The sequence below is a fragment of the Mobula birostris genome, chromosome 16 (genome assembly GCF_030028105.1).
Source record: "Mobula birostris isolate sMobBir1 chromosome 16, sMobBir1.hap1, whole genome shotgun sequence".
In the NCBI taxonomy this organism is placed as follows: Eukaryota; Metazoa; Chordata; class Chondrichthyes; order Myliobatiformes; family Myliobatidae; genus Mobula; species Mobula birostris.
The window spans coordinates 47,569,682-47,583,255 of record NC_092385.1 but is presented as its reverse complement, the minus strand read 5'-3'; the positions used below and the strand labels follow the sequence as shown (position 1 = coordinate 47,583,255).

Below are 13,574 nucleotides of genomic sequence, written 5' to 3'. Positions count from 1 at the left end.
GGGTGGTGAATCTGTGGAATTCATTGTCACAAACGGCTGTGGAGGCCAAGTCATTGGGTATATTTAAAGTAGAGGTTAATAGGTTTTAGTTTAGTAAGGGTGAGAAAATTAAGGGGAGAAAGCAGTAAAATAGGGGTTGAGAGGGATAATAAGTCAGCCATGACTGAATGGTGGAGCAGACACAATGAACTAAATAGCCTAACTCTGCTCCCATGTCTTACGGTCTATAAATATAAGTTTGCATGAATACACAATAAGTGACAGATAATATCACAAAATGAAATAGTTTTTTTTAAAATTAAGATCCATCTTTAATACTATTAGGGTCAAAATGGCTCGACAAGTCCATAGAATTATCTGCATTGTCATTGAATAGGTCACTCTGACCAGAGGTGAACAATATTAACCCATAAATCTTGGAAAGAGGCTATTCATAGAAAAAATTAGATTTTCAAATGCATCTTAATTAGTGGTGTCCCTTTCATATCGTTACAATTAATGGTAAAATCCATCAGCTTGCCTATTGTTACAACCTCACAAGATTTAATATTTTATACTGCTTGTTGTGAACTTGGAACTTCAGGTTTATAATTTTAGTGAAGGGAAAATTTAAATTAAGAACCAATTCAAGTACAATCTGCCCTTTGTGCCTTCTAGCCAAGTTTTGAAGAAAGCCCTGCAAAATGTTACACAAAACTAATAGGCAATAATCAGTATTAACAGGGCACTGTTCAAACACCCATCTGCTTACCATGTGGACTTACAACAAGTGGGGGTTTTCCATTTTTTTCCTGCCCAGGAACAAGCAAAATACCTTCAAAGAGAAGACTCCCTGTCAGGAAAAAAATACAAAAGTTAGAACCAGATAAAATCATACGCAACTAGGTTTGCCACATCTCCCGCCTCTAGTGATGAACAGTTTGACTCTGAGTAAGTTAGAGAAAATCTCTATTGGCCTTGCGTTGTGACAGACCATTAAGTAGACACTGAATATCGTAAATATTTATTAGTTTTGGTAATTCAAGCATACTATGTCAGATAAAAAAAGATCCTGGTGAATAGTGACAAAACAGACAAATCTCATCCAATTTCTGACTAGAAATGCATCCTTAGCTCATCTCAACATTTAAGGTCAAATAATATGAAATAATAGAAAAAATAAAGATCTGTGCACCACCATTTTCTGATGCAGACACTCAGCATAGCTTAAGTTAAAAGGAGGTACTGTATATGGTAAATTAATTAATTGCAAACCATTGACCCCTACTGTTATGTGCATTACAGAGGTTTGAATAGCACACAATTAAACCATAGTCTGTTACCTTCCAGACCCATAAATTAATTGATATGAACATTAGGGAATAAGTTATATAGAGAAAATCATGATGAGGGTATTATATACACACATGGGGAAATTAAATTACAATAAAAATCTTACTCATATCTTCATGAAATGAGGTATGATGGTTTCAGCAGTCACTAAATATAAAACAATCAAACTAAAATACAAAGAATCTTGAGATTAAGCTATAGCAAACACTAACAGTCCCAATGTACTTACGAAACTCTGGATTCTCTTGCTCAGGAGGAGGTGTAAAAGTCAGGATTTTCCACTCTATGTCTTGCAGTGGTTCAGGTTCATCTAGAGGCATCCAGACAATCTCTTGCTCCTGTCCTGCAGTTGGCAGGAAACCCACTTGCTTAGAAATGAAAAAAAAATCACATATCTCAGCAACGGTAATCTTTCATGTCTTACCAAAAATAGAATTCTATGGCTTTGCTGTGTGCTATTGTTAGTTGATAAGGCAGAAGAGCTCTTTGCCACATTTCCCCTTGAATGTGCACTCAGTCAAACATTGTGTTAATTGGAGTGTCACTGCAGATGTGGGGTGGAACAGGCCTCCAAGAATGACTTAAACTAAACAAAGCAATCTCATTTTTGTTTCACTACAAGCTTTTAAACAAAACTAAATCATCAAACTTTAACAGAATAGGAGATGCAACAATGGAGACAGTATCATCGCACATAATTATACAGATTTCTGAACTGACAGTGTCTTACCTTTTCACTAATTGAGAGTGGCTAATCGTTTATGAATATATTTAGGACTGATAAATTAAAGACCTCAGTATATATATTTTGAGTGTTAAATCATGAAAATAAGTTCCTCACTATGGTGATGTGGGTGGCGGGGTGGAGATACATCTCTATCAAAGGAGGTGTAAGATGCTCTTTCCATCTGCTAGCCTGCGGGTTAGCCTTGGGCAAGGCGTAGTACCTGCTTAGCGGCCTGATCAGGGTCATATGAAGCCACGGAAGCAGGTGGTGGATGGTAGCTCATGCATATCACAAATTGTGGTTATGCGCCACCTGACACCAGGCAGACAGTCTCTGAAGGGTATTGTTAATGGCTGGGGTCACCCGTCCTGTAAAGACCGTGCCCAGAAGAAGGCAATAGCAAAACACTTTTACAGAAAATTTTGCCAAGAACAATCATGGTCATGGAAATACCATGATTGGCCATGTCATATGACATGACACAAAAGAACAAATGAACAATTGTAGCAAACAGATCTATAGTTTGCTGCAATATAACACTTTCCATCAACCTTGAAGAATAATCCCTATAAAGATTTAGTAATCGTTATGGTAATAATATATGCCCTTCACACATCTGGTGTCAATTATCTGGAAACTTACAGCTGTAATTGTATCACACTACTTGAGCACCCAAACGTTTTAAGGAATTCTCACAGACAGCATACAATTAACCAAAAGGAACATTTTTCAATTATATTTTTAATGTAAAATCCATAATAAAAACTGACTGGAATATGCACAAAGAATTAAAAGAAGCAGCTAGAATAAAATTTAAGACATAATTTATAATTTTGAAATATGAGTAAATTTCATAATCCATAAATTAATTTGGTTTAGGGGAAGATAGTTTATATAGCTATAATCATGGGTTAAACTTCACCTGATCTTCAAGATATAAAGTCCACATTTGTTCTGTGTATTTTACTGCAGAACTAGTTGATAAACATTTCATAAGCATACCTGTTCAAATGATTTTTTTTCACAGTTCCATTGCAGAAGGCTGCAAACAGCTCGAAAGTGGTGCTTTGAATCATTGATGGAAAATTCATGATATCCTCATTAAACTGTGCATGTACAGAAATCTCAAAGTTGTTGTCAGGTTTTACAGAATAATAATGGAGAACATTGATAGTTTCACCATCATTACAACCTCAAAATCTGAAACCATGCATCAGTTGTGCATATACCCCTAAGTATTAAAAACAAGTAACATATAAAAATTACTCCTTCTTTATTGAAAATATGCTGCTTTTTGTGCATGTGTGGTGGTGGTAGTGGTGGTCGGGGAGGCAGGGGAAAATAAACATTATTTTATTTAGTAAGTGCAATCAAGTTTTGAAATTCCATACATCCTTGGATCAGTTCAGAATTACCAAATTTGCTGGCTCCTAATTTCATAACTCTATTTATTTCAATGGAAAGAGAAAGTGTACAGGATTCTAGTAATTTTTTTCATTATTCATAATTTTAAATGGTGTTTTGCATTTTAAGTGCTGTTGTTTTTTTAATCAATTAACTATTTAAATGGTGATAAATTTAATTTAACAACTTGGAAACATTTATCAATGCTATTTAATGAAAGGTACGATAAGGGTTAGAAATTCCTCTGTCTTTATTTGTTAAAATAACAATGCATTTTTGACTAATGATGTTCTAAGAAGTTCTGTAGGGACAGTGATATTCCACTGTAGAGTTCAGGAAGAACAGTGTAGCTAGGTTTCCTCGTTAATAAGATGCTTTTCAATTTCATGTGTTTCTAGAAAGTTCTACTTTCCACACCTGCCAGCATTTTACTGATGGATGCGAAGGCCTCATTACCCATCCCTTAAAGACATACATGCACATCCCTGTGCTACTCTATTCATTAGAGTAGATTAGATTAGATTCAACGTTATTGTCATTGTGCCGAGTACAGATACAAAGCCAATGAAATGCAATTAGCATCCGACCAGAAATGCAAAGAATAGTGTTATTTACAAAATAACTGCGAATGAAAAGTAAGTGCTACGGCACACAAATATAAAAGTACTGAGACAGTACAATATGGGTGCAATACTGCTTAGCACTGTGATGTGAGGTTCGGCAGGGTCACAGCCTCAGCGAAGGAGCTCTTCCTGTGCCTGCTGGTGCGGGAGCAGAGAGTTTGAGGTGACTTTACCAGGTTTTCCTAATGGCAGGTTATTTTTGTGTTCAGTGAGAAAAACTGGAGACACAGGAGGGAGGAATCATGAGGAATCATGAGCAGGGAGCCATGTCTATCTTGGGCTATCTGCAGGATTTTCAAGCAGGATGTTGCCAGAGAGGTCTGTCTGCTGCAATATTCCCTGCACTGCAGACCAGTAAATTGTCTATTGTCACATGTACAAAGTACAGCGGAAAAATATTGCTTTGCATATCATCCATTCAGAGTGCTTCATCACATCAGTGCCTTGACACAATGCAATAGAATGCAAAATATAGTGTTACAGTTACAGAAAGTGCAGTGCAGGCAAACAAATAGGTATAACACTATGACAAAGTGTGATGATATTGGGTTTGCTGACTGTGATGTTCTAAACTCAAATGAAAACATTAAGCTACAGATAGCTACAGGTACACTCACTAACAGGAGGTTATACAGTTACTATCTTCTCTTAAAAACCAGTTCACATCTCTGTTTATCCTCCATAGCAAGTTTAGCTGCCATATCAGCTATTTGAGTGGAATGTCTCCATTCCCTACATAGGAGAAGATACTTCTAGCTAACAAAGTAGTTTAAACACAGTTTAATTATTTCTAGTGATACACATTTAAATCCAGACAAAACCCTTAAAACACAATTAAAACTCAGAGGATTTTCTACCTTAAAAAACATTTTCAAATTGCAAACAATGTCAAGAGCACAAAGGATTTCCAAAAAACAAGTTCAATTCCTATGCTAAGAAGACATATTAACAATACAGACAAATGGATTACCTGTCACAGAAATTGAAGGCAGAGGAATGGATTCTAGTCACTCTGTATTTTTCTCATTCTTTTAGACGTTCTTTGATCATTCCTAATAAGCCTGAACTGCTCCGTACATACAAAAGGTTTTTCTAACATTTGGGTGAATTTACATGTGTTTGATATTTCTTCAGATACACTTTTTCACAAACAGTTTAAAAATTTCTTTGAGTTCCCAAGTACCCACAATTAATGCTGTACAATGCTTTCTACTTCAAGAAGGTGATTTGTGCAAGCAGCTTTGATGGAAACCATCAAATATTCCCGTTTCATTCTGTTACAGCTGAGAACCACAACTACATCTATGATCTGTACAGTTAGTAACATCATTTTAAGTTGATTAAAAAAATCTATCGCTACTCAAAGTCGATGAAACTCAAAGAGACTCTGATCACTGGTATGCTTCCCCTTTAAGACAGCAGAAGAGATGATTCCACTGTGGTTTAAAAGTTCATCTAAGGAAGCATGATTTTTGACTCCCAATACCAACCATCTTGCTGACAAATGTACAGGCTGTAGTAACTCAACAGATCAGGAACCGCTTCTTCCCCCGCCATCTGATTTCTGAATGGACATTGAACCCTTTGAACCCATGAACACTACCTCAGTAGTTTTATTTTTGCAGTACTTGTTTAATTGATCTATTTAAGATATATATATATATATATATATATATCTTTTCTCTATTATTATGTATTATATTGTACTGCTGCCGCAAAGACAATAAATTACACAATATATATCAGTGATATTAAACCTGGTTCTGAATAACTTCTCAATAACTTAGCTAACTTGCCTGGTTTAAAACAAGCCACATCAACTAACCCATTGTCTTCCACTGTACCTCCTTGAAAAGTTAGTCCAGGTGCTGTGATCCAAAATCCTGCTTTCCAAAGACAGTGTGTCTGTTTGCAAAGCTGTCCTTTCAACTTCAAACTGATTACTGTATGCAATTTACAGTAAAAACAGAAGATTGGTTCCCATTTAAAACAAGAAGTTAAACAAAACAAACTAGCTGCTGTGTTTAGAAAACCAAGCATGGCAGAAAAGAAGAGGCCCTCTGGCTAAGAATGCAATTATCTATCACAAAGGATATTGTGAGGTTAAGAGTCCATCTTATCATACAAGAGATCTGTTCAATGGTCTAGTAACAGCAGGATAGAAGCTGTCCTTGAGCCAGGTGGTACCTGGCAGTGCAGGATGAAGCATCAGGATCTCATAAAATTCACCAAGGTGAATGTTTAGAACTTAAAATGTCTTCATTACATCTTCAGCCTTACTTTCATTGGCATTCATATTCTGCTAGTACCTTTCCTTGCATCATACACTGTCTCACTTCAATATAAGAAATTTCTGCCTCAGTCATTCCTCTCTTTCAGAATCAGATTTTATATCACAGGCATGTTCATGAAATTTGTTGTTTTACAGCAGCAATAGAATGCAAAACATAGTAATAAAACAAAACTATCAATTATAATAAGTAGTACACTGCATTCCAGTTAATTAAGCCATCGGTTAGTCAGGGCGGTCATTAATTCGGGACAACTCATAAAAAACAAAAACTAATTGGGAAAATAGCTGGAATTCCTTTAATTTATTTGGGATACTTTGTCACTTAATTGGGTGAGGAGACTGTTGCCGAACAGTTTCTAACTAGTGTCAGTTGCATGTACTTGTGTGGCTGTTAGACACTACAGCATGCTTAAAGTAAACAGTTATTAAGTAACATCAATTGTGTGTGTTTGTGTTCAAAAAACAGTGATTTTTGTCACTGATAGATGGTGAGAAATAAGAATAGGACAATTTAGAATTGTTTTGCTCACTTTGGTTTCAAGCATTCAGGTTTGGAGATGCGGAAAATGGCCAGGAATGAAAATGAAGCAATTTCACTACTTCAGGTTAGAAACTATGAAGAATTTGAAGGTATCAACAATCAACTTGAATATTACAATGAAAATGAAGATTTGGAGGATGCAATCATCAAAGGTATTGTACAAAGTTTGTGCATTATGCTTGCATTCAAAAAGCAGTAATTTTTGTCACAGATTGGTGGTGAGAAATAAGCAGCAGGACAATTTGGAACTGTGTTGTTCACCACAGTTTCAAGCATTCAGGCTTGAAGATGCCAGACATGACCAGGATTGAAAATGAAATAAATTCACTACTTCAACAAGGTAGGAAGTATGAAGATATCAACAATAATCTTAAATGATATAACCAAAATGGAGACTTGGCGTCTAAAGCATTATATTAAGACAGTCCATTATCTGCACTTATTGTCTGCGCTGATTCTGTTCATTTACAGTAAATTGAATAAACATGGCAGATGAATTCCTCCATTGATAACTATTAGGAACTAAAACACAGTTTTATGGTACTGTAACACACATCAAAGTTGCTGGTGAATGCAGCAAGCCAAGCAGCATCTCTAGGAAGAGGTGCAGTCGACGTTTCAGGCCGAGACCCTTCGTCAGGACTAACTGAAGGAAGAGTTAGTAAGAGATTTGAAAGTGGGAGGGAGAGGGGGAGATCCAAAATGACAGGAGAAGACAGGAGGGGGAGGGATAGAGCCAAGAGCTGGACAGGTGATTGGCAAAGGGGATATGAGAGGATCATGGGACAGGAGGCCCAGGGAGAAGGAAAAGCAGGGGGGAAACCCAGAGGATGGGCAAGGGGTATAGTCAGAGGGACAGAGGGAGAAAAAGGAGAGTGAGAGAAAGAATGTGGTATAAAAATAAATAACGGATGGGGTACAAGGGGGAGGTGGGGCATTAGCGGAAGTTAGAGAAGTCAATGTTCATGCCATCAGGTTGGAGGCTACCCAGACGGAATATTAGGTGTTGTTCCTCCAACCTGAGTGTGGCTTCATCTTTACAGTAGAGGAGGCCGTGGATAGACATGTCAGAATGGGAATGGGATGTGGAATTAAAATGTGTGGCAACTGGGAGATACTGCTTTCTCTAGCGGAAAGAGCGTAGGTGTTCAGCAAAACGGTCTCCCAGTCTGCGTCAGGTCTCGCCAATATATAGAAGGCCACACTGGGAGCACCGGACGCAGTATATCACCCCAGCCGACTCAATGGACAAGAGAGTCGCGTAGGGAGCGATCCCTGTGGAAAGCAGGGGGGGGGGGATGGGAAAGATGTGCTTAGTGATGGGATCCCATTGGAGGTGGCAGAAGTTACGGAGAATAATATGTTGGACCCGGAGGCTGGTGGGGTGGTAGGTGAGGAACAGGGGAACCCTATTCCTAGTGGGGTGGCAGGAGGATGGAGTGAGAGCAGATGTGCGTGAAATGGGAGAGGAATAGTCCAGCTAGCTATGAGAGTCAGTAGGCTTATAGTAGACATCAGTGGATAAGCTGTCTCCAGAGATAGAGACAGAAAGATCTAGAAAGGAGAGGGAGGTGTCGGAAATGGACCAGGTAAACTTGAGGGCAGGGTGAAAGTTGGAGGCAAAGTTAATAAAGTCAACGAGCTCAGCATGCGTGCAGGAAGCAAGGCCAATGCAGTCGTCGATGTAGCGAAGGAAAAGTTGGGGCAGATACCAGAATAGGTTCAGAACATTGGATTGTTCCACAAAGCCAACAAAAAGGCAGGCATAGCTAGGACCCATACAGGTGCCCATAGCTACACCTTTAGTCTGGAGGAAGTGGGAGGAGCCAAAAGAGAAATTATTAAGAGTAAGGACTAATTCCGCTAGACGGAGCAGATCATTTTGGATCTCCCCCTCCCCCTCCCACTTTCTGATCTCTTACTAACTCTTCCTTCAGTTAGTCCTGACGAAGGGTCTCGGCCTGAAACTTCGACTGTACCTCTTCCTAGAGATGCTGCCTGGCCTGCTGCGTTCTCCAGCAACTTTCATGTGTGTTGCTTGAATTTCCAGCATCTGCAGAATTCCTCGTGTTTGCGTTTATGGTACTGTAGCAGTATTGGTGCTACAGAGAGAGTTTATTCCCCTTGCAGAGAACATTCATAGTATTGTAGAGGTATCTAATTTGTTCTGTATTTAATTTAAATGTATAAATTGTTAAACAGTAGTTTGACTTTTTTTATACCTTTTAATTATTTTCATGAAATTTCAGCTAATTGATGCAGATGTTTAATTGGTCCAAAATGTACTAGTCCCAATGTGTTCCGATTAACCGGAACCCACTATTTTTCCTTTACAATTCAGTATACTACAGTATGTCAAGAGAATCATGTCTAATTCTGGGTCTTATCTCAACACATTTTTTTAAGTACCATGCAACATAAACACCACTCCAGAATGTGCCCTTGGGTACTGGTTCCCATACTAATTTTAGACAGCAATAGCTAACGATGCTTGCAACATGCAATGCCGAAGTACAGGGGAAAATGCTTCTGTATCAAAATCAGAATTCAGTATAATATCACTGGCCTATGTTGTGAAATTTGTTGTTTTGTGGCAGACATACATTGCAATATATAATAATTAAAAACTATAAATTAAAATTTTATTATATAAAATACGTAGTTCAAAAAGAGAGAAAAAATAAACACAAAAAATAGTGGGTTTGTGTACGTGGGCTTATTGTCAATTCAGCAATCTGATGGCAGAGGGGATGAAGCTATTCCTAAGACATTTATTTATAACAATTACCATTATGAATGCATCACAAATATGTGATAAAACCTGGAAATGTGATTATTTTCTAAATTAGCAGCTATTCACAACTTCTGTACCATAAGGATTTCAATGCGATGATGTCAGAGTTCAGGACAGGACAGCACTTGTTAGATACAACAGTGAATTTCAGCCAAACACTGATTAACTGTGCAAGAAATGTAAGTGAGCCTTGCAGGAAAATTTGTTCCCCTCGGAGAGAAAATTTAAAAAATTCAAAAAATTCATGGACCTCATTTGATACCAAGTAGGCTGACATTATTGACAACAATGATAGGTTTTTTGGCAATAATTTGCAAATCACAATATATAAAAATGTAATTTAATTTGACTTTGCATGCTCTTCTACTCTGATATATTTTTCCTTCATGATAAACATTCCATTCTTCATACCAGTTTTCATTTTTAAGAGTACATATTCTATTTAAGCCATAAATTTTCCTACCAAATAAGGTGGACACTTAGGGGACGAGCAGCTGACCACAATCAGGTCCTGGTGAACATCCAGTAGTGTCCAACTCCCCATTTCTGAACCTGCAGCATACAAATATTCATCATTGCAGTATTAACGTGAGGAGCAAACTTGCAGGCTTGTAACTTTCGGGAGTAGATTTATCTCTCTCAGTGTTAAGAATTTTCTCACGTCTATGCTGATTAGTTAAAAGTCCATTATTGGACATGCTTCCTTGCACTTAAATAGGAAAATGACTGTCTTGTGCTATATCAGTTTAGTGAACCCATGTATTTTGTGGATTACTGATGAGATCAGAAATGAACTAATTTATCTGCAATCCTGCCAGGAGAGATACTGGGAGCCTCCTTCCTGGCAAGCAGAATAAGATCACCCTCAAACCCTGACCACAATAACATCTCCCTATACCAAAATTTGTCAGATTTAATTACTTTCTCATCCATGGGATGTGAATACCATGAAAATTCCGGTGTCTATGCCTAATAGGCTCAGAATTATGGATACATCTAGGAATATATTGCAGAGGTGGCTCTGCAATTACACAAAGGCCAAGCTGGGCATAGATGGCAAACTTGTTCCCTGAAGATCCTTGTGACAATCTGATAATTGGTGGTTACCATTACTGAGACAAGCTTTCATTGCGGACTTACTTAAGTACAACTCTCTGAGTTTGACAGCTGCAATGATTTGATCTGAATTCATTATTGTTGCATAATACTGGCTCCAGTTTGAAGTTTAACATCACAGTAAATTTATTATCAAAGTACATATATGTCACCATATACAACCCTAAGACTCATTTTCTTGTGGGCATACTCAATCAACCTATAGAATAATAACCATAACAGAATCAATGAAAGACCGCCCAACTTGGGCTTTCAACAAGATTGCAGAAAGACAACAAACTGCAAATAAATAAATAAGCAATAAACGTTGAGAACAAGATGAAGAGTCTTTGAAAATAAGTCCATTGTGGGAACATTTCAATGATGGGGCAAGTGAAGTTGAATGAAGTTATCCCTTTGGTTCAAGAGTTGATGGTTGAGGGTAGTAACTGTTCCTGAACCTGGTGCTGTGAGTCCTGAGGCTCCTGTACCTTCTTCCTGATGGCAGCAGTGAGAAGAGAGCAAGTACTGGGTGCTGGGAGTCACTGATGTAGATGCTACTTTCCTGCCACAGTGTCTCTGTCGATGTGCTGAAAAGTGGGGAGGGATTTACCCATGATGGTGGGGCTGTATCCACTACATTTTGAAGGCTTTTCGTGCAAGGGCATTGGTGTTTCCATATCAGGCTATGATGCAGCCAGGCAATAGACTCTCCACTGCACATATATAGAAGTTTGTCAAAGTCTTAGATGTCATGCCGAATTTCTGCAAATTTACCTGCTGGGCCCAGGACAAGAACGCCGAATCAATAATAATTTAAAGCTGCAGGCCAGCTCTACCTCTGTTCCTGCATTGAGGAATGGCTCATGGACCGATTTCCTTCTCCTAAAGTCAATAATCACCTCCTTGCTCTTGCTGACATTGCGTAAGAGGTTGTTGTTATGGCACCACTCAGCCAGATTTTCAATTTCCCTCCTATATGCGGATTCATCACCAGCTTTGATTCGGCATGCAACAGTGGTGTTATCAGCAAACTTGAATATGCCATTGAAACTATGCTTAACCACACAGTCATCAGTGTAAAGCAAGTAGAGCCTGGGCTAAGCACACAGCCTAGTGGTGCACCTGTACTGATGGAGATTGTGAAGGAAATGCTGATGACAATCCGAACTGACTGGGGTCTGCAAGTGAGGAAATCAAGGATCCAATCTGACAAGGATGTATTGAAGGGATGATGGTATTAAATGTTGAGCTGTATTCGATAAACAGCATCCTGATGTATGTATCTTTGCTGTCCAGATGATCCAGGGTTGAGATGGCATCTGCTGTGGACCTGTTACCCTGGTGGGCAAACTGGAGAGGATCGAAGTTGCTTCTCAGGCAGGAGCTGACATGTTTCTTAACCAACCTCTCAAAAAACATCATGACTGTGGATGTAAGTACTACTGGGAGATAACCATTGAGACAGGTCACCGCATTCTTCTTGGGCACCGGTATAATGGAAGCCTGCTTGAAGCAGGTGGGTACCTCAAACTGCCGAAGCAAGAGGTTAAAGATCTTAGTAAACACTCCAGCACAGGTTTTTAGTACTTGGCCAGGTACCCCATCTGGGCTGAACGATTTTCATGGGTTCACCCCCCTGAAGACTGCTCGCACAACATCCTCAGAGACTGAAATCATAGGATCATTGGGGGAAGTGGGAGTTTGCGTTGACCCCTCCAAGTTTTGACGGTCAAATTGAGCATAGGAGGCAGAGTAATTTAACCAAAATACTACAACATCCTGTTGACTATTCAGTGATCAAAGCTGCCAAATATTCTATCAAAGGCAACAAAATCCTTGTTTTTGAAATGCAGTGTTTGCAATTCTAAAACTGATTGAATCATAAAGATCTTTTTCAATCAAGTAATGAATAATCTTGTCGAGATGGTTTAAACCAAAAATAACTGGAATGTAAATCTAAGGAGATATACCTGCCAGTCACAGAGAAGAAATATTCGGGGATGGTTAACTTAAGACAACTTGCTTCTCAGAGTTATATCGGATAAGCATGGGCTAACAACTGTTTATATATGTGTTGCATTCCCTCTTAAATTAATATAGGACACAAGGACAAGTGGCATCAACTTTTTTCAAAACACAGAAATTGCTGCAAGTATGTGGCAAGGTACTCCTTGTTGGCAAAGTCCAAGACCATTTGGAGATCAAAAGAACAGAAAGGAATATGAACAGATACTCCTTTGTTGTTTAATATGTAGAAGAGAACAACAATTGCAAGATAAATATCAAACCAAATTACAAATTGGATTTGAGAGAAAGAAAAACAAATAGGAAATGAAGGCCATATGGAAAAAAACGTTTTTAAAATTACAGGCTAAAGCGATAGCATTTAAAAACAGTATTGAGGTGGTTGGTAGACATGATGACTTCATGGTTAGTGAAGTTTTAAAGTGGCCTTTATATTTTGCTTTGTTTTTACATCAGTGTTATCTCTTGAATAGGATTATTTCAGGGTCAGTTTGATGTTTTGTATATTTTCATTCCACATCTCAACAGTTTTCATTTAATATGATTATTTCTTTACAGAATGGCCAACTCTACTGCAGCCATTTGCTAGTTTTGATGATAAGCTGACATTAAAATAAAATCTTTTTGTAAAAATGTACTTTAAACCATAAGTATATAGTGGCAGCTGATGTTGAATCAAAAATTAACTGCTAAAAAATCCAAAAATGTACTTCAACAACATATCAACATTTGGGGTG

General features: G+C 38.2%; 1 protein-coding gene across 4 annotated transcripts in view; it reads right to left on the bottom strand.

Annotated features, from left to right (window-relative positions):
* Positions 1-13,574, bottom strand: part of LOC140211123 (acylamino-acid-releasing enzyme-like) — an 83,690-nt gene that overhangs the window by 22,803 nt on the left and 47,313 nt on the right. For all 4 annotated transcript variants that reach the window (XM_072280616.1, XM_072280618.1, XM_072280617.1 and 1 more), the window contains 3 exons: positions 10,178-10,266; positions 1,562-1,700; positions 752-832 (listed from right to left, as the gene is read on the bottom strand). In XM_072280616.1, the coding sequence (XP_072136717.1) occupies positions 752-832; positions 1,562-1,700; positions 10,178-10,266 (309 nt within the window). The remainder of the gene's footprint in view (positions 1-751; positions 833-1,561; positions 1,701-10,177; positions 10,267-13,574) is intronic.